The following is a 23648-nucleotide window of genomic DNA, read 5'->3' on the forward strand; positions in this document are numbered from 1 at the left end:
GCATATTCATGTAAAGGAAAAAGGCATATATTAGTTCTGTGAAACAAAGCAAAACCAACGTTACTCACTTATCGAGAAGGAAAAAAGCGCCTCGGCGTCTTAAGTAAAGTTGAAGCATATTCACAGATTGGAGTTTCCCGAGTCAATAACTACTGAGATAAACGCTGTTACTACACAAAACACGGTTGTAGCTGCCTCTCTACATTACTACGATAGAAAAGAGGTGTTATTTGTGTAGTAACAGCGTTTAGCTCAGTAGTTATTGACTCGGGGAAACTCCAATCTGTGAATATGTGACCAACTTCCTGCTCCTTCAGTTCTCTCCAGCGCTGGAAAGCTGATCCTATATTAAGACGTCCTACTTCTTACCTTATCGTAAGCCTTTCTTCGCTTTCTTTCTTTGTTTTTATCCTCCATGTTAATGTTAAAACCGCTTTCTGCTAATGTCACACATGCGCACTGAACACTCTCTCCACCCATATTGACAAGACACGCCCCTTTCTGCTCATTGGCTACACGTTAGTTTTGTTTTTGTTTTGTTTGTCGTCCCGACTCAGTTTTCTGAAGCATTTCTCAAACAACGGAGACCCCACCTTTAAGGGCGTCAGACAGAGTCAGACATCAGGACTTCAACATCCTGGTGTGCACTATGCATTATTTACTAATTACATTCCTGATTTGCTTTCTTACCTCAAATAGCTGTCAGTGTCACAGAGCAAATCTGATATAAACACTGGAAGATAGCAAATCCACCGGAAGACGTTCACTCTCACCCAAATGTCACCACTAGGTTACAGTTCCACTGCCTGCAATTTGTGGGTCAAGCCATTATATTATCCTCGTGAATTGTTGCCTTGACCCCAATCAAGCCTGACAGATTGGGTCATAAAGAATAGAGAGCTTGCAAGGAAGGTGAGTCAATATAGCAAGAGTGGAACAAATTTCACTGTATATATGAGATAAATATCACAAAAAAGAACCACACTAGTTCAATTCCAAGGAAAATGTTCAGCACATGTCTTCATCTCCGATCTTTTTTTCCAGTTCAACAAAGCAAAAATCTTATTGATGTTGGAGAATATGCTGAGCTAATGGGGTATTGTGTCTACTAAAGACATTCCAGTGAAATGTCTCAGAGAAACTGAAAGGATAATATCATTCCTCCAGAAGCAGACAGAATGGAAATGTGTGTTCTGAGAACGCTGGCTAGTGCGAAGAGGAACAAGGTTTCATAACACAAACGTTCCTGAGAGCAGACAACCACCCTCCTCGATTACGAAAAAAGAGTTTTATATAAACAAAGCCGTGTGTATTTGTGCTCGATGCGGAGTCTAAACAGCTGACCGATCTGGCAGCTATGAAATACCAGCCAGCATAAGGTTTCTATTATCATATCAAGATCTGAATGCAATTAGGCTCTGGCACAAGTCAGACACAGTGTTTCCAAAGAACAGAGCAGATAGAGGGATGATGATCTGATGGTTTTTATACTTCAGCTGAGCAATCAGGATAAACTCATATACAGGACCGATATTTTTCCCTATTTATATGTAATAATAATAACAACAACAACAACAATAATAACACCGTACAAATTATGTTTCTTGTAAAGAAAACTATTAGAGTGAAATTAATTAAAAGTACTTTTTTAACCTCCTGTGACGGTCAGATCTCTGAATTGAAACACTGAGCAATAATGAGTAAGAAATCATTCTGGATGAGTGAATATTTTATCACAATTTTATTAATTGGTGATTCACAAGCAGAGAAAAATCAATTATGCATAAACCCAATATAGCGGTTTTAGTATTATTAGATGGTCTAGGCCAATTAACCAGGAGTATTGGCTAAGGATAAAAATATATATCAATGCAAAGTACAGTGCCTCTAATGATAAAACAGTAAAAGCAATGGGGTCAGTCTCAAGTCAACTTTAAATTCAGCCCTATCCACAACCAAATTACAAACATGACAAAATGACAGAGATCATCCTCTCTGAAACGACTCTAACCACAGACACAGATGGGTTTCCACTGCTAAACCAGTTAGTACTCAGAAAAACAACAGAGGACGACACACACACAGCTTGTTGCTCTAAACTGCAGCGTGACTCAAACAACACTGATGTAAATGTGCTGCCATTGGCTTCTCAATGCCGTATTTCATTTAATGTGGCATTCAGTATGAGTTCTAAATGTATTGAATAGAGCTTCGTATATGCATTTTAAACATCCACTTAAAAATCATCTAAATGGAAAAGTAGAAATACAATCAGTTAATTAATTTTATTTAAAATGTTACTCGGGAAAGGGAAAAAAAAATATGATATTGAGGTACGAACATGGTAGAATGTTGTATATTTAAAGATTGTGTAACTATTATGCAGTCCGGTTTTAAAATACACCATATTACTGTGTTAAACTGGACATGGCACATCCATGTAAGCGAAGCTGACTTAGCTAGTTAGTTTAGCATTTAACAACCACTTCCTGTGGGTATACAAAATAAATCAGTAAGACAGTTAACTATTTTGAAATACTATGCTGAACTGTAGTTTATGCTTTTAGACATTGTGGTGTATGATGTTGTGGATTCTGTGGATGGAAACATGCTACAATTCATACAATTCTTTTATTTTTGCCAAAATGGCAGAATATTTAGCGGGAATCATGGCCTGTTCCAACACGTTAATGCTCCATAAAGATGATAAAGGTCCATTAAGACATGGTTTGCCAAAACTGGAGTTTAAGAACTTAAGTGGCCTGCACAATGCCCTGACCTCAATCCTACTGAACACCTCTGGGATGAATTGGAAAGCAGACGGCACACCAGATCTCCTGACCTGACGTCAGTGCCAGGCCTCGCTAATGATATATTGACTGAATCCACACAGCCAGAAAGACAGTAAATCCATATTAATGCCTTTGGAAAGAGATGTTCAAAAAGATGGAATGTGTGTCACGGTCAGGTGATCACATAATCTTGGCCATAAAGTGTACCTCCTGTAGTTTCGTGCGTGTTTCCGTATCGGTCAGGAAACAAAGTTAGCAGGATCGAGAACTATCTTCCCTCAAATCTGAGGTTAGAAAATCTCCAGATTAAACCTCATGAGCAGCATGTACAGGGCATTAAGGGCTTCTAAAATAACAATTTTTACTCACTAACTAACTAAAACAACAATAACAAAATTAAAAGTAATGTGATGATACAAAAAATGCAGTTCTCCTTTAAACCACAAAAAAAAAAAAAATCCATAACAGGGATAAAAAAGAAAAGTATGAATAAGTGAAAGATGCAACACAAAAAGACGCAAAAAGCAAAACAGCTATGCTAATTAAAGTGCTCGTTTCCAATGACTTGTTTACAGGGAGGAACGTAGAGTATCCCGCTTTGTCTAGTGCTTCAGTGGAGCGAATGTGACTCAGAGATAAGTAGATTTATCATCTCCACTTACTCACCACTTCATCTCCATCAGAAATACAGCACCTCCCATTGCACAGCAACATTCAATGCAAGGTGGTGTTTGCTTTAGTGTGTTTTCTCTGTTTAAGAATGTAAGCTTCGCAATAATGGCAATCCTGTGATAATCGAGCGCTATGATAAACAGTAACCCTATAATGTTAAGGACTCTTTATACATACTATAGTTTAGAACGTAGTGATGTAAATAACTGTATACGCTGTTACGTTAAGAAGTTAACTTGACGCTACAAATTCTTCAAGTGAATTGTTTATTAGTGTAAGATTTTTAGGATTCTTATAAGACTCAGGATTATCCTAGCAGGACCAGGCTTATAATCCTCATCACTATTCAATTCATTTCAATTCAATTCAAGTTTATTTGTATGGCACGTTTTACAAATGACATTGTCCCAAAGTGGCTTTACAGAACATAAACATCGAGCAAAAGGTTATTATAAAGAATAATCTAAAGATTAATATAATACAAAATTCAAGATTAATATTAGATGTATTTAAATGTGTTTGTATTTATCTCCAATGAGCAAGTCTAAGGTGACTCAGGTGACTGTGGTGAGAAAAAAACTACCTTGAATGGTAAAGGAAGGAACCTTGAGAGAAACCAGACTCAAAGGGAAACCCATCCTCATATGGGTGACACAGGAGGGTGTGATTATAAATATACAGTCTGTTCAAAAGTTTATGGACATTTCACCATCACACTCTTATGAGCTTTTTAAACATCCCATTCCAGATTTAGTCCCCCATTTGCTGTTATAATAACCTCCAGTCTTCTCAGAAGGCTTTCCACTAGATTTTAGATAGCTACAAGTGCCTTATCAGACACTGATGTCGGTCGAGGAGGCGTGGTGGTGTCCAGTCCACCCTAAAGGTCTTTGGTGGCTTTGAGTTCAGGGTTCGACGCAGGACATTCTAGTATTTATACACTAATCTTAGCAACCTATGTCTTTATAGACCTCAATTTGTGCACAGGGGCATCGTAATGCTGGAACGAGGTTGGGCCTCTTAGTTCCAGTGAAGGGAAATTATAACAATACACCGAACAAAGCCATCATTTACTATCGTGTACACGTACTTTCGGCCATATCGTCTAGGTCTTCTTTTACGTTCACTAGTCGCACAATATTACATTTTAACATCATCGAGTTACAAATATATGAGGTTAGTTTTAATTTGGTTATTCCTGAGTGTAAGAAATAAAGTTATTCCACCAAGCATCCCAGACAGATCCAGGGACTGTTAGTAAGGATCATCTTACCTTTGGGTGAATCAGCATAGAACATTCCAGAAAAAAAACATTATAACTCACAACCTGTTTGAGGCTAAAAGTTTAGGATAAGTGTTGAATACACCTTGGGGAGAAAAAATGTGGATATATTTTCATTTTATCTTCAGTATTGGCACAACTGGAGGTGTTCATATATAAAAACGAATAAAAAAAACGAGTTGTATACTGATATATACTCAAATATACTAGTTTATGTTGCTATGGAAACCACACACTACAACAAGGTGCTCGATTCTCACTGTTTTAGACCCTTTTTTTAATCGATTTTATCCAATAAGAAGAAATTATTATCTTATAATCGACTTCCTAATAAATCCCTTTTTTAAACCTGATTTTTAAAAATTATTTGACAAAATTAGTTTAAAACTCGACGTTATTTTTTGTACCTGAAGTGTTGTTTACTTCAGCGTCATCTTCAGAGCTGCTTCACTGACAGGACTTCACGAGCGCACGGGGCGCGCGCGCGAGCTCTCTAATCGGCTTGCCTTAATCACGCGCGAGCTTGAGAAAGCCGGTAATTTCGCTTAGAACAAAACTTAAATAAACAAAAAATAAAAAATCATCTCCATTTCAACTCCATTCCTAGTGTATTTACTTCGCCTAGCAGCTTCTCTGTGCAATGCACACGTCCGGTGCTTTTCCTTAGGCGGTGTTTACACGTCCTGCTAGACATTTAGACTTATGTGAATCGTTATTAACGCTTAAAATCCCTTGTTTTCTGACCTCGCCATTGCATCTGCAAAGCTCTCTCTGTTTCTCTCTCTCTCTCTCTCTCTCCCTCACACACACGCACGCACGCACGCGCACACACAGAGCTTTATGTGAACTGGCAAAGTCGGATTATTTTTCGCTTTTATCCCTCCCCTTTCCCTCTGGCGATGAAGATACACATAACAGACAGCAGTCCGTTAAGGACCAAGACTTTAGCATGAAAGAAAAAATCTGCTGCATGAACTTCAGTCAGTTACAGGGAAACAAAAACAAGGCACGTGCGCAAACTCCCACTGTTTCCATGCAAAAACTTTCTTTAACATGTTGACTACTTCACTTCACTCCCTAAAATCTATGAGTACCATGTAATCTAGCACTCTGAGAGAACTCTGAGATAAATATGCGCCCCGTTTTAATTTGGTCTTTTGTATCAGATGTGCCAATAGCATCCCAAATCACTGGATCATAAAGCTTGAGTAATCATGTTATACTGAGCAGGACGAAGGTACGCACCCTGCCTGGGATGCTTTTCCATCTCAGAACACCATGCAATTAAGAATGGTTCACTGTTAATCCACCTACTGGCATCTTTTGAATCTGAAAGAAATGCACACAGAGACAGGAAGAAAATGGAAAAACTCCATGCACGACCCTATGCACTGATGTATCCGGTGAACACCCGGTGTTAGTTTACATTTACGACACTGATCAGTCTGGGAACACAGCCCTCAGCGTTTGAGCCTGTAGTACCAGTTCAAAAGTGTCAGACCTCACACCAAATGAATGAAAATGGGAACTTGAGTCTCCTATTTAAAAGTAAAGTAGGGCAGGGTGCCAATATTTTTAGTGATCACCCTGAAAGTTTCATAATTCTCAGAGCTACTGATAAAAATGTGCATTCCAAACAGTGCTGATAAATATACACAAATCATAAATCAGTATTTTCCCCCCTGAGAATCGAGCCTTGTGTGAGGGATAGAGGGAACAGGAGTGAGAATAAACACTCAGAACCCAGATTTATCCACAAACAGGTCCTGGAAGGGAAACAAGTCAAAGCAGTTCCAGATTTGCTGGAAGATGTGACCTGCATTTTATACTGGTGATGTGAAAAAGAAGAAGTTTCCAAAGAATGCCTGATGTGTTTATGATAGAGGTAGTTTAAAAGCAGACAGCGTTGAAGATATTATCATCAAACCAAGCATCAAAATCTTGAATACGATCAAGCTTGCAACGAGAACTTCTCTCTAACTGATTAGAGGACAAAGTCCTTCTGCAGGTTTAGTTCTCAGAAAAAATAGGTCTCTAGATAGGACAAATAAATCATACAAAAGTGTATCCTCCATATGCAGCACCTGAATTTCCACTGACTGGTTGTGTCCTGCCAAAGTCTCTTTTCATTACGGAGGACATCCGGTCTCCAGCGTCTGTCTGGGCACACATTCTTCACATAACTCTGTGGAATTTTAGTGGCGAAATGTCCTAACAGACACTAACATCATTCACAACCAATGCCCTCTGCACATAATTTGGGAGCCAGTGTGTAAAAAAAGAAAACATATGGCCAAAATGGTATTAGTACCACAGCAGCAGTAAACAGACAGTACCTGTTTGCTAATGTACTTAACATCATCATCATCTACACTATCTATAGGATTCTTTTGTACGTAACCTTCGGATTCAGAAGTCGTTAAAAACAAGATTACCGACTGCTCCGTGTCTGTTGATTCTACCGTTGATGCTGATGTCTCTCAAACCAAAGAAGTAAATGATAAAGCAGACCAACATAATGCTGAAACATCAAATCAAAGCCTATAATCTATAACGTTATAATCAGCTGTTTAGTAAATTACCAATCAACAGAAACACTCCCGAGAAATAACACCGAATACGACTGGGATTTTAAAACATAAATAAATAAACAAACAAACAAACAAATAAATATTTATTATATCTCCATAATTATTGTTATAATTATTAAACATTTAGCAACTTTCTTTCTTTTATTTTATTTTTTTCATTTTTTTCTTTGTTTTTTTTTACAATTTCTCTGTTCTCAGTTAGTCCTGGTACATCAGACTAGACATAATAAATAAAAAGCAGACAAATTAAACAACATCAGAAATTTCAGGAGGCAGTAAAACTGTCCAGTTTCAGTTTAGCTCTAAGGACAGCTGACCAGCACCGTGCTATTTATTTAACTAAAGGTGCCAACGTTTTCTATTTTCATTGGTATTTGCGATTCATTTAATCAACGTTTTATGTACCTAAGCTTTCCCTGAGTGCTTGGAGCCACAAAAAGAAAATGCAGCTACAATCAAAACGCAACAGAGATTTCGAGAACTTTCTAGAAGATTAGCAGAAGATAATAACACACCGGATTCTTTACAAATGACAGGTCTTGATCAAAGGTACATAAAATACATTTTTGGTTATGTTATGGTCTCTAAACATAAACTAAACAAAACCATAGCCTTAAAACATTCAATTCTGATTTGCAAATCACTCCTGAACCTGAAAAAGGTTTCCTGCATTACAGTGGCCGAGCATCCGCACGTCTGCGTCTGATGTCTGATAGATCCGATCAAGATCAACCAACAGTTAATAAAGCAAACAGCTTGCTATCAGATACTAAACGTGACCAATTACTTGAATGTATACCGTGTATTTATGTGTGAAACCCTGAAATGTGCTGAATGTATATAAACCAGATACCTGCATTGTTCACCAGCTAAACGTTCTCCGCTTCACCATCAATCTACGACAAACTGCAGTTCAGATTGATTTAAAACAAGAGATTTTCTAAGTCTTTAGTTTTAAACCTATTTTTATATTGAAAACACTGTCGTGCTGCCATCAAGTGGAAAAAACAAGTACAACATGGGGTTGTCAGTGCCTGCTATTGAACCGGTCAGATTGTATTGCTTGAAACAACTGTTACAACAAATTCTGTATATTGAAAATACATAAAATATAAAATAACAATCAACAATAAGTAAAGAAATTGTCCGAATCTTCCGAAAGCAGGCCGGACGTCAGATTTAAAGACACAAACAACTACGAGTTCATTTGTAAAAATCCATTCTTTCCTAAAATACTCACTATTTTTGTTTTAAGCCTTCCAAAATAGAAATAAGGCGTTTAGGTTTAGGTTTTTTCACAAAGATAACAAAGGTTTTGCTTTCTCTAAGGAGGAATGTGGCAATAAAACGTGCTGCCGTTAGGAAAACTGCTTCATGGTTTATTATAGTTTGTGATATTATCATTGTTGTGATAAAATATCTTCAGCATTTTAACAAAAAAAACAAACCACAGAAGGAATATTATAATATATTCCTAATAATAATTTAAAAAATTAAAATCTCAGAAACATTTAACACACTTAAACAATGCAGTGATATTTACTATGAAATTATAACCCTTGTATGTTGTTCGGGTCTGTGGGACCCATATTCATAAACATCAACAGTTTTGAAAGACTTTGCTTCCTTATAAATTTGTTGATTTTTTTTTCACTCATAACTTGATTAAATTTGATTTTCTTTTTTTTATTACATTTTATTAAAAAACAAACAAAAAAACGAATAGCACTTTAATTAAAAAATGTGATGCAATAAATGTAAAGGGCAAATATTAACCATATATGCTGTTTATATTGCTTGTAATTGGGATGAAGTAAACATCTGTAGAGTATTTTAACATCAAATATTTAATTGTGTTGAATTAAAAACCCAAAAATGCAGCGGGTCGACCAGACCCACGAACACTGGCTGAGTAACAAAAATGTGAACACCTTATTAATAATATGGTGCATGCTGTTTAGCAGCTAAAGACACTACAGGGATTTTAATACTGGGATTTTGGGATTAGTTTGTCTTAAAAGTCTAAGAAAAACGAGCCTCGTTCTGTCTTGCGGAGGATTTTAAAGCATAAAACTAAAAGTAAAGCCTGAAGTTTGCTCGTGTGAAAATAACAAATGTAACGCCACTGCTGCCCAATGGCACTGAGATTATATTTATTTAATTTATTATAACTCACAACCTGTTTGAGACTAAATGTTTAGAATACACCGTGGGGGGTGGGGTTTGGATATATTTTCATTTTATCTTCAGTATTGGCACAACTCTAGGTGGTCAGATATAAAAATGAATAAACAAGTTATATTTACATTACATTTACAGCATTTAGCATTTATCCCGAACGACTTAACATTTTTTATCTCATTTTTATACAACTGAGCAATTGAGGGTTAAGGGCCTTGCTCAGGGGCCCAGCAGTGGCAGCTTGGTGGATGTAGGAATCAAACTCACAACCTTCCGATTGGTAGCCCAACACCTTAACCACTAAGCTACCACATCCCCCATTATATACTGATATATACTCAAATATACTAGTTTATGTAGCTATGGAAACTACACTACAACAAGGTGCTCGATTCTCACTGTTTTAGACCTTTTTATATCAATTTTATCCATTCATTCATTCATCTTCTACCGCTTATCCGAACTACCTCGGGTCACGGGGAGCCTGTGCCTATCTCAGGCGTCATCGGGCATCAAGGCAGGATACACCCTGGACGGAGTGCCAACCCATTGCAGGGCACACACACTCATTCACTCACGCAATCACACACTACGGACAATTTTTCCAGAGATGCCAATCAACCTACCATGCATGTCTTTGGACAGGGGGAGGAAACCGGAGTACCCGGAGGAAACCCCCGAGGCACGGGGAGAACATGCAAACTCCACACACACAAGGTGGAGGTGGGAATCGAACCCCGACCCTGGAGGTGTGAGGCAAACGTGCTAACTACTAAGCCACCGTGCCCCCCAATTTTATCCAATAAGAGGAAATTATAACCAACTTCCTAATGAATCCCTTTTTTTTACCTGATCGGATTATTTGACTAAATTAGTTTAGTCAAAGAAAGTTCAGCTCTCTTACTGAATTGTACTGTTATGTTGCTGGAACGACAGTTATACATAAACATCTTACTGTTTCCAAAACACTATCGCAATGTTGTGTATTATATGTATTACTGTCACAGAATATCTCACTTTTGTTCGTTTCCTGCCTGAAAATCCTCGTTTGTTGGAATATTTTCAGAATATTTAAAACTAAAGATAAAAATTTAGACATGCTTTATGTTATAAATGTTTATATGTTTTGATTAAGACTGCGTTTTGGCAGTCAACCTTATACAGAGCAACTTACAACTTAATTTTATACAATTGAGAATTTAGGGCCTTGTACAAAGGACCAGCAGTGGACACTTTGCAGACCTAGGATTCGAACTCACAACCTTCCAATCGGTGGTCCAACACCTTAACCACTAATCCACCATTTCTAGATCTGAAATATTTCTATCTGGAAATGCTGTACGAATACAGTTGTGTTGTAAATACAAAAGAATGTATAAATGTTTCTGTGCTACAAAACGAGGATCAATTTCCTTTAAACCGAAACACGTCTCACGTCTCATATTGTTTGTCTCTGTGTTTTCTAGGGTTTAATAGTAAGCATCAGGGTCATTTTTTTATCGCTCATGAGCTCTGTGCGCATTTTAAAAGCCGTGAGCTGTGTCATGAAAAGAAGGAGCGTGAAATGAGATACGGCTTAGTGTGTGAGAGAGAATCGATCGAGAAAAAAACAGTTAAAGGCTTCTTGGGGTTTTTTTTTCTTCTCAGGACGCAGAGTATCCACGTTTTTTCCAGAATCCTTTCAGAATGTCTGCACTTTTAACCAGAACTCTTCCCTGAGACCTGTGTAAGTGTTCGAGTCTGTCATGAAGAATCACCTCAGTCTGTTAACACCTGAAGATTTACTCCATAAGGCGGCGGGAAATGTGCAGATCATCAAACACCGCTAACGCCAGGGAAATGATGTCAACCTTCACTCTCGTTCGTCAAGCGTCCGATAGATATTACCCACTGCAGTCTGGCTCATCAGTATGAGCCTTCAAAACAAATAGTCCTCACTCACAGAGGAGCTTTAATGTTAAACAGAGTGTGAGGGGAAAAAGAGGTTTTCTCAGCCGCAGCATGCTAGCAGAGGAGGCGCTTGGCCATGAGTATAATACACTTCATAATACGCTCGTATTGTGGTTTTTGAGAAAAGAAGACTGAAAAAAATTAACAGATGATCTCCTGCAATTAACTCACTATGGAGTCATGGGATATGTGGAACGATACACTACAGGCCAAAAATCTTTCATGGAATCTTTCTTGGTATGAAATATATTTATTACTACGCTACAAAGCATTTGACTTAATGTCTATCGCAAAGGTCTTTGATCGATTCCTACTTTCTTTCCACATGCACAACATCTCCATCTTCAGCTTCAACAGCAGCCCGAGGTCCACACTGAGATGTTCCTGAAGGCTTTATTAACAGAATAAAGGTCAGTTTGTAAACGGTTACAATCTGGCAGAGAAAACATCAATAAAGACCAATGAAATGTTTTTCGCAAATTCAACTTATACCTTTGGTAGGTTGCTTTAATTCAGCGGTGGATAAATCAATAGCCTGGTCTGTAAGAAGGAGCAGATTTCCTGTCAGAGTTTTACTGAAAATAAAACGTAACTACGTGTGAATCGTAACTTATTACATAGCTTGACATTGTAACTATAGGACTTACTCTGAATCTTACCATGTCTCATCTCAAATCAAATCAAATTTAATTTGTCACATACACATACAGTCGTGGCCAAAAGTGTTGGCACACGTGAAATCTTTCCAGAAGATGAAATATTTCTCACAGGAAAGTATTGCAATTACACGTGTTGCTATACACATGTTTATTTCATTTGTGTGTATTGAAACAACACAAAAAAAAACAGAGGAAAAAGCAAATTCGACATCATTTTACACAAAACTTCAAAAATGGGCCAGACAAAATTATTGGCACCCTTAACTTAATATTTGGTTGTACACCCTTTGGAAAATATAACTGAAATCAGTCGCTTCCTATAACCATCAATAGGCTTCTGACACCTCTCACCCAGAATTTTGGACCACTCTTCCTTTGCAAACTGCTCCAGGTCTCTCATATTGAAAGGGCGCCTTTTCCCAACAGCAATTTTAAGATCCGAGTACAGAGTACGACATGCAGTGAAATGCTTTTTGCATCTGTCTGGTATTCAAACATAAAAGGAATGCAATTAGGGATAAAAAATAAAACCAAAAGGAGGTAGATAAAACCATAAGGATCTGCTGCACTCCACATTATCTCAGAGTCGATGTGGCTGACGATCCGTCTGATTTTTACTTGTCTGATTCGTTCGACCCTCCCAATATGTTTGGGCTTGATACTGGAACTGACAGTGAGCTCTTCGGTGTCTGGGTTAGCTTCGTGCACAGGAATCGAACCCAGGATGCAACAATGAGAGTGTAGGACCACTAGGTATATATAGGACCACTAGGTATATATATATATATATATATATATATATATATATATATATATATATATATATATATATATATATATATATAAATTGTGTTTTAATCATACTTAAAATTTTTTTTACAGTTCTACATATAATACTGTTATATATATAGCTGCAACTTACTACCTCCCAAATCCAATATATATATATATATATATATATATATATATATATATATATATATATATATATATATATATATATATAAAATTGTGTTTTAATCATACTTAAAAGAAATGTACAGTTCTACATATAATACTGTTATAATAAAGTCCAGATCTGTTGAATAAACTCCGGCTGAGATCATCACAGTATAATTTTGGAGAAATATCTTATTTTTCCCTTCTTTTAAAAAGTGTCATCTTCCTTTTCCCTTAGAAAGTATATAAGTGCTATCATGACTGTAATTCCTTCTTGTAAATCTAAAGCACTACGTAAAGAAGGATGGAATTTCCTGCATTGTTTGTAGTATTGTTGGTAGAATATATGTTGCGGTTAGCATGATATAGACGGCTTACATCAGATATTTATATATAAAACGTTCACAAATGAGTGGAAATGAAAGCATCTGAATTGTATTGTAGACTCTGTATTGTGGCCCTCAGCATGTATGTCTTTCTGAACATCTGACAGAAAATGTGTGGCTGGCTAAGTTCACCTTCTTAATGAAATGCTCCCTGCCAGGTTGCTGTGGTTCATTTTAAGCTATACCCAAAGTCTCTGGAAAATCTTTTCAACCGCTCTTAAATGAGTACAAGGCCACTTGAAACCTGCTTGGATGCTATCGATTGTGGTTTTGGCATTTATTAGGATTAAAACTATTCACATTTCCTTGACGATTTCTCTGAAGCCGGTTTTCCGATATTTGGAAAATAATACATCATGGTTTTCGAGCACGAGTTTCTCTTTGGTGTATCACTTGCTGTCCTCATAAAGCTCGCGTTCTCGTCGAGCATGTGGAGAACACTTTGCACAAGCTGAGCTATTTTCCATGCTCTCTACATACAGCTGCTGAGCCAGGCTGTAAAAATGAGAGTAAAAAAAAAAGCCAGAACTTAGAAAACTGCATGAAGACACGTTTAACACACGTTTAACTAGAGCTTTTTGTAGGGCTACGTTTCTGGGCTGAAATCATTAACACGAGAGGAACTTAATAAAAAAAAAAAAAAAGAAATCTCGCTGGTGTTTTTAACGATTTATTATTGTTCTTCTACCAAAATGACTCACACACAGGTTCTACTTTTGATTAACTATTAAAACTGTTAACTTGGACGTTACCTTTATTAACTCCTACGTATTCCGCTTATTACTCTCGTGTAATAAGCCTTTATTAGAAGAAGGCCTGTGACCTTTCATGACCCCAAAAGGCGGAAAAAAAAAACACACATCTCACACGTCACACACACACATCACACACACATCACACACACACACACAAACACATCACACTTCACACACACAAACACACATCACACACAAAACCACACATCATACAAACACATCACACAAACACATCACACAAACACATCACACACAAAACCACACATCACACAAACACATCACACAAACACATCACACACAAAACCACACATCATACAAACACATCACACAAACACATCACACACAAAACCACACATCATACAAACACATCACACAAACACATCACACAAAGACATCACACACAAACACACATCACACACAAAACCACACATCACACAAACACATCACACACAAAACCACACATCATACAAACACATCACACAAACACATCACACATGCACCCACAAACACACATCACATACAAAAACACACATCACACAAACACACATCACACATGCACACACAAACACACATCACACACAAAAACACACATCACACAAACACATCACACAAACACATCACACACAAACACACATCACACACAAACACACAAACACACATCACACAAACACATCACACAAACACATCACACAAACACACATCACACAAACACATCACACAAACACATCACACATGCACACACAAACACACATCACACAAACACACATCACACAAACACATCACACAAACACACATCACACATGCACGCACAAACACACATCACACAAACACATCACACAAACACACATCACACATGCACGCACAAACACACATCACACAAACACATCACACAAACACATCACACAAACACATCACACAAACACACATCACACAAACACATCACACAAACACATCACACATGCACACACAAACACACATCACACAAACACACATCACACAAACACATCACACAAACACACATCACACATGCACGCACAAACACACATCACACAAACACATCACACAAACACACATCACACAAACACATCACACAAACACATCACACAAACACACATCACACAAACACATCACACAAACACACATCACACATGCACACACAAACACACATCACACAAACACATCACACAAACACACATCACACAAACACATCACACAAACACACATCACACATGCACACACAAACACACATCACACAAACACATCACACAAACACACATCACACATGCACACACAAACACACATCACACAAACACATCACACAAACACACATCACACAAACACACATCACACAAACACATCACACAAACACACATCACACATGCACACACAAACACACATCACACAAACACACATCACACAAACACATCACACATGCACACACAAACACACATCACACAAACACATCACACAAACACACATCACACAAACACACATCACACAAACACATCACACAAACACACATCACACATGCACACACAAACACACATCACACAAACACACATCACACAAACACATCACACAAACACACATCACACATGCACACACAAACACACATCACACAAACACATCACACAAACACACATCACACAAACACATCACACAAACACACATCACACATCACACAAACACACATCACACATGCACACACAAACACACACAAAAACACACATCACACACAAAAACACACATCACACACAAAAACACACATCACACACAAAAACACACATCACACACTCCTCTATTGAAAAAGAAATTCTCTTTCATCAGAAAAATTTGGTCCAATTGTAGTCCTCTATAATCTTCTAATCTGATTGTAACCATGAGATAAACGCTGATATACAGTAACTACACCAGCTCCAGTGTGAACATTACCACCTGGAAAGCTGAACAGTAAAGCTGTCTTTTGTTTCTTTCTCATTTTATGATCTGTAAACACGAATGTAGGGAGCACAACACGTTCGTACGTCAAAGTGTCTCAGACCGTGTTCACGATAACACCAAACCAAAGCGGATGAATGTAACGTGATAGGAAAATAAAAAGTACCTGAGTCTTTATGCTGTTTATTCTGCTTCTCTGACTGTCTGTCTTTTGGATGATGAGTTAACAATTAGCGGTCTATAGCTTCATCCTCACTACAATAACATTGATGTGACGTGACATACAGCTAAGTATGGTGACCCATACTTGCTGGCCCGAGACTCGAACCTACAAGCTTAGGAGTCAAACTCTCTAACCATTAGGCCACGACTTCCCCGCAGCACATGTATGCAAAGGTATCCGATGCCTGAAACTATTTTCGAGTTATTGTTAATAAAATCCACCTTTACGGTGTTTCCAGAGTTCTCAAGCTTAAAGATCCCAGCACTATTATCCTTTCCATAGCCATACCATTGAGAACGTGTGGCTAGTTTTCTGTTCTCTTCTCCTTCAATCTTTAATATAATCTCTACAAATCGTCGCTATCGACTCTTAGAAATGACAATCTCACAGGTAAAAAAATAAAAAATCGCGTTCGTATATATACAAGAAACAGACGTGTTGGTACTGTGCAGGACACAATCGTGATGTTTTCAGTGCTCCTTGTTCCTTTGGTCTGTTTCCAAACACAGCTGCTGTGTTGTGTCTCTGTCTGAGATATATTTGCCGGCTGCAGCGTCGTTTTTTTCTTCTCTATTCTGAAACACTGCTGAGGAAAACATCTTGTTCTGAAGCTTCTTTTTTTTTTTTTTAACACAGTTTGTGTGCCCTGTCCAAGAGGAGGAGGACATCGTATCATATACAACAGAATCCAAAGGTCTGAGATCATGAGTGAAAATGTTTCCATCGTGCATTCTTGTTTAAATTAGCACAATTTTCATTACAACGTTTGATGTGGTCTGAATCCCAGTGTGATTGCTTCAGTGCCTCATGCAGCACTGGTCTAGTTTCAGACTCACCTGATTCTTTTAGACCTTGGTGCATTAGTGCTCATCTTACGTCCTCACAAACGGAGAACACAACGTGACTCCTGATATGTTTTGTTGTTTTATTATTTTGGTATTATTATGCACAGTAAAGCATCTTACTTCTTCTGTTTTCTACAATGTTCACCTGTTGCTCATGGGAATTTTGGGTTTTGGAACTAACAATGTCATCATGTAAATACGGCTAAAACACACAACACGCAGGTTACTTTAAGTGCGAGCTGAGTTCATATTCTTGGGAATCGTGACGTAGTTCCAGTGCAGCCCAAACTCGCACCACCTCCGACAGGTAGTCTCTGTTTCAGAGTTATGGCTGATAAAAAACCCAAGACACGTTGTACAACGACCCAGCAGGTAGCGACCCTGGAGTCGGGGGCTTCGTCTACACCCCACGGCTCTACCTCTCTGAGCGAAGTCACACAAGTTACTGATGTCCCTAAGTCCCTAAAGCAAGATTTGCTAAGCGTGAATCCCTAAACCAAACAACTAGTCCACAATTAGAGCTGACCTACAACCAGTGAAAACACAGGAATCACTCTCAGTCTGTACTGATGACAGTTGAGCTTAAGACCAATCTCGCACACTTAACCGCTAAGTTTGTCTTATTGGAAAAAAGTGAGGACCTTGAGCCTCGGTCGCGACAGAATAACATTAGGATAGTCGGGATTCCCAAGGACACCGTCGTCAACACTGCTGTCGTCGCCACACTACTTTAGGACGCTTTGAAGCTGGATGAAATGCCTCTGTTAGCTCAGGCACATAGAACCTCGCAGTACCGCACTGCGCCTCCTGGTCCACAAGAGAGCTCTAACTTTCCAGATTGTTTTAGACAAAACAGCCAGTGGATCAGATGATAGTAGAGAACGACTTCACCCCATCCACAGATCACAAAGCTTGACACACTGAATGGTTTACTGAGAATGAAAATCATGAACATGGCCGTTACATCCACCAGATTTCCATCAGGTCGAACATCTATGTGAGATTTGATACGTTCTAGACATCATTGCGAATCTACCATCTTGCTGGCTGTGTGATGTTTAGATTTTTTTGATGCATGTTGAATTTTTTCATTAGTGTGCGTTTGTTTAAAAGCCTCCGAAGCATTTCCGTGTAAAGGCCGTGCTGTGTATGATGTCCGCACTGTAATGCAGTCAGTTTAAAACTGTTTCCTAAGTGGAATACTCCTAAAATCCGTTGCCCACTGCTGTCTACTACTAACCGTTTTATGATTGATATGGGTCCGGTTTGACGAAGGAGGCAATTAGGCCTGCAATAAATGGACACAGCTCTGTGGTTGCCAGATAAAAATCTGTGCCAGTTCCCACAGTACTTAAATTCAGCCACAGCGGGTATCTCAGCCCGAGTAGGAATGAAAGATGGGACAGTCCAATCAGTGGCTCTTTTCTAAATCCATACAGTTGTGGGAAAAAAATTTAAAAAATACCTATTGGAATTTATGGACACATCTACACGAATGGCTCATGAAACGTCAACTGATTTGTAAGTCTTGTATGTTAAAGGTAGACTTATTAAGAAAAAAGTTCTTAAAAATACACACATATATATATATACGTATATATATATATATATATATATATATATATATATATATATATATACTCACCGGCCACTTTATTAGGTACACTAATCCAACTGCTCGTTAACGCAAATTTCTAATCAGCCAATCACATGGCAGCAACTCAATGCATTTAGGCATGTAGACATGGTCAAGACGATCTGCTGCAGTTCAAACCGAGCGTCAGAATGGGGAAGAAAGGTGATTTAAGTGATTTTGAACGTGGCATGGTTGTTGGTGCCAGACGGGCTGGTCTGAGTATTTCAGAAACTGCTGATCTACTGGGATTTTCACACACAACCATCTCTAGGGTTTACAGAGAATGGTCCGAAAAAGAGAAAATATCCAGTGAGCATCAGTTCTGTGGGCGCAAATGCCTTGTTAATGCCAGAGGTCAGAGGAGAATGGCCAGACTAGTTCGAGCTGATAGAAAGGCAACAGTAACTCAAATAACCACTCGTTACAACCGAGGTATTCAGAAGAGCATCTCTGAACGCACAACACGTCGAACCTTGAGGCGGATGGGCAACAGCAGCAGAAGACCACACCGGTACTAGTAAGGTGTACCTAATAAAGTGGCCAGTGAGTGTGTATATATATATATATATATATATATATATATATATATATATATATATATATATATATATATATATAAAAAGTGGACGCCTGGAGGAATACATTCGGAACCAATAAAAAGGGATTTCAGGGGAATATTGTTGAGCTCACACAGTTATTCACACAGCTCAGAAGAAAGGGTTCCGAATACATTTCTCAGGAAAGTCATATACTTGTAGAAAAGTAATAAACGTACTAAATGTAGATCCCTCAGGTGTTCATTGGTTAAGCTCAGCAACAAGGTGTTTCACATCAGTAATTACTAGAAAGCTCAGAACCAAACCCTTTAACAGTATGTGCACTGCTCGACTGGTTCCACCATCACTCAGGGTAAGAGGCAAATATAATACGAGACTCTTCTCTGTTCTGGCAATAAGGTGGTGGAACGAACTTCCCCTAGAGGTCCGGACAGCTGAGTCGCTGGCTGTTTTCAAATGGTGGTTGAAGACCTACTTATTCAGGAAACACTTCAACTAGCACTTCTTTCCTTATCTTTTGCATTTATATAATAAAAAAAAAAAAAAAACACCTTTGAAACTTTTTCATTGTAGCTTTAAACAATGTTTTAAACTCATGGTATTTTAAGTATGATATGATCTCCAATGTTAGAGATTTAAGCACTTATGTACGTCGCTCTGGATAAGAGCGTCTGCCAAATGCTGTAGATGTAAATGTAAGTGAAGATCAATGAAAAGGCAAATTATAAAGTATAGTAGATTTTTATATATCTACTATATATACTATACTATATTTTATATTATATCCAAATATTTCACTGACAAAAACCCAGTCGCTTCTGCAAGAAGGTTAAGATTTGAGGATAAATATAACTTTTGACGATAAGAGTCAAATCAGCAACACAGGATGAACACTTAAAGAGTTTAAACCGCTCTTACATGGACGTCACGTACACGTGTCTTCGTCAGTAAAGGAACACTCGGTGCTATACTCTGTACAAAACTGTAGAAATGTCCTGTAGAAAAATATGCAATGTAAACACCTCTATTTCATCTGTAGGGGTAAAGGGGCATCAAAATATCCAAAGATTTTAATTCCACTGTAGATAAATAGTGAATGCATTTCCACTGGATAATATAGTACCTCCGGGGGCACGGTGGCTTAGTGGTTAGCACGTTCGCCTCACACCTCTAGGGTTGAGGGTTCGATTCCCGCCTCGGCCTTGTGTGTGTGGAGTTTGCATGTTCTCCCCGTGCCTCGGGGGTTTCCTCCGGGTACTCCGGTTTCCTCCCCCAGTCCAAAGACATGCATGCTAGGTTGATTGGCATCTCTGGAAAATTGTCCGTAGTGTGTGATTGCGTGAGTGAATGAGAGTGTGTGTGTATGTGCCCTGTGATGGGTTGGCACTCCGTCCAGGGTGTATCCTGCCTTGATGCCCGATGACGCCTGAGATAGGCACAGGCTCCCCGTGACCCGAGGTAGTTCGGATAAGCGGTAGAAGATGAATGAATGAATATAGTACCTCAATAAAGGTATGGATGTGTGTTGTTCCCACGGCTGTCTGCATTCCTTATTACGGCATTCAGGATTCGAAGCCATTCTAAAAAACTGTCAAAAACTAAAATCCAGATCCTTCTAAACGGCTCCCAAACCTTTACTTACGCCTACATATTTTTATCTGGACGACCAACAGAAACCGCATTTAATGTGGCAGTTCATCAAAATGTCTTCTTTTCCTAGACGCTGGCACCATCCAATGTAAAAACCCTTCCAAAAATGCCACTGGCTAGAAAACAGAAACTAAACTATAGCATGATACTAACCCCATTCCTACTGAATGGACCAAATTTAGGACGTGTAAAGAACACACTAGTGGAATTTACCACAGGAAACTTTTATTTAGTGTCTTTAGTAAGGGCATAAAGGGAACAGGGTCACCTACTGTATGTATACCAAGTAAAATAAAATAAAAAAGATAAATGATCTGTGTGTTCCAGTTATAAAACAGATAGCCGTCTGAGCGGTACTCGAAGCCATACAATCCTCAATACACACACACACACACACGCACGCATTGAATAACAATAATTGAATTCTGTATAAATTTCCATAGTATATTCTAATCTTGTGTTGTTGTGTTGATTAGCAACCAAAACTTTCCATAAAGACACAAAATTGTGTAGCCGAAGAATAGTTATATTTAATATATCGCTAAAATACATTATTATGTACATTATTCGTGTGATAGTTTTGAGCACTCTGGTTTTAATTGTGCCTAATAACATCCTTTCTCATGACAATGTCATTGCAACTCATCCCTCTTGTAGCTTACGGCTAATGTGTGAAAGCAAATTTTCTAGAGTAACTAACAGTATAAATCAGTTATCAGATATCCTACAGTACCTGGCTCCGGTGACGTCCACTCCGACCATCAGCTGGCCGTTGAGGGACAGCAGCTCGTCCCGCAACTTGATGTCACCGCATTGTGCTGCGGGACTCTTCTTCTTTACCTCTGTCACCCAAATGCACCCAACATCCAACACAGGTCCCTTATCACTCTTGCGCCGCCTGCGCCGCACCTTCTTCTTCCCTTCAGGATCGCCGAAGATGGGAATGTTCCCGAAGCTGAGCCCAAACTCAGTGCCATCTCCTTCAGCCTTGCTTAAACAGATGGCCCGCACCTCTACGTCCGCGTCGTCCTTAATCGTGCTGCCATTGCATGTGCGACCCTCGCAGTCTGTAAAGTTCAGCTGGATGTACTCTACCAACTTGCGGACTGCAGCCTGACATGGTGTAGCTCTGCCTGTATTCTTCCCATGCTCATCCTCCTGTTCCTGCTCCCTCTGGTTCACCCTCAGCCAGCTCTCCAGCAGAGACAGATGACTCAGCGCGTTTTCCTGGGTGATGGGCATCCTAGCTGCTGCTGGGCCTGCCTGGGCCTTCCCTGCATGGTGGGTTTAATTTTTTTCAATTCTGGGATTATTAACAGATGGGTGGGTTCAAATAAACAAAATGGTGTTTGCCTCCATTTGACACAGATGCCCCTCAGACTTCAGCACCGACATCCCTTAATGTTACATTTGGCCTACGAAGGACCATGATGTCATCGATAAAAATGAAGACGGGGAGGGTCTAAAAAGGCTTTTAGACTATGAGGGGTAACTAGAGAATGTGTGACATTAACAGGCTTCCTTGGGTCCTTCCAAATCCAATTTCCAGTCCAGTAAAAGCAGGAGTTCCTGACTGTAGAGCTTAGATCCTGACTTTCAGGCACCACAGATATTCACCTACAGAACAGAAAAGCAGGACTGGTATTAGTACGGATAAAAAGACACGCATATATCTCAGACATGCGTATACCATCCTTGTATACACTGTAATACTCAGCTGTATAAGATACTAATCTGACTCAATTGCCAAACCACTATCCAGATGTTGCACTGATGCTAATGAAGCTCTTTTTTTTTGGGACAGATCTGCAAACCACATTTCTGACATTTTTTAACTACACGCTCTGGACTCTGACCACAATCAAATTGCTACTATGGGTTTGTTCTCAAAATAACATGCATTTGTGCCCTAGAAAGCCACATCCACACAGCACACAGATGCACTTTGCTAATAATCAAACACTTTTACATGCCTGTAAACAGAGCTTTAGTCTAAATAAGAGTTTCCTTACAGGATATAGTATACCTCTGGTACATCACTGGCCATTATATTATATAGTATACCTCTGGTACATCACTGGCCATTATATTATATAGTATACCTCTGGTACATCACTGGCCATTATATTATATAGTATATCTCTGGTACAGTACATTACTGGCCATTATATTATATAGTATACCTCTGGTACATCACTGGCCATTATATTATATAGTATATCTCTGGTACAGTACATTACTGGCCATTATATTATATAGTATATCTCTGGTACATTACTGGCCATTATATTATATAGTATACCTCTGGTACATCACTGGCCATTATATTATATAGTATACCTCTGGTACATTACCTGGCCATTATATTATATAGTATAACTCTGGTACATCACTGGCCATTATATTATATAGTATAACTCTGGTACAGTACATTACTGGCCATTATATTATATAGTATAACTCTGGTACATCACTGGCCATTATATTATATAGTATAACTCTGGTACATCACTGGCCATTATATTATATAGTATACCTCTGGTACATCACTGGCCATTATATTATATAGTATACCTCTGGTACATCACTGGC

At 38.6% G+C, this 23648-nt stretch overlaps 1 protein-coding gene across 2 annotated transcripts in view; it reads right to left on the reverse strand.

The window, feature by feature from the left end:
- The window catches only part of pdzd2 (PDZ domain containing 2), an 84559-nt gene that overhangs the window by 41486 nt on the left and 19425 nt on the right, over positions 1–23648 (reverse strand). The window contains exon 2 of one of the 2 annotated variants that reach the window (XM_060882798.1): positions 21790–22673. In XM_060882798.1, coding sequence (XP_060738781.1) covers positions 21790–22298 — 509 coding nt within the window. In that variant the 5' untranslated portion in view covers positions 22299–22673. Of the gene's footprint in view, positions 1–5153; positions 5570–21789; positions 22674–23648 lie in introns of those variants that run through there. The other variant, XM_060882799.1, reaches the window with a different exon arrangement.

Source organism: Tachysurus vachellii, chromosome 12, assembly GCF_030014155.1.
Source record: "Tachysurus vachellii isolate PV-2020 chromosome 12, HZAU_Pvac_v1, whole genome shotgun sequence".
Taxonomy (NCBI): Eukaryota; Metazoa; Chordata; class Actinopteri; order Siluriformes; family Bagridae; genus Tachysurus; species Tachysurus vachellii.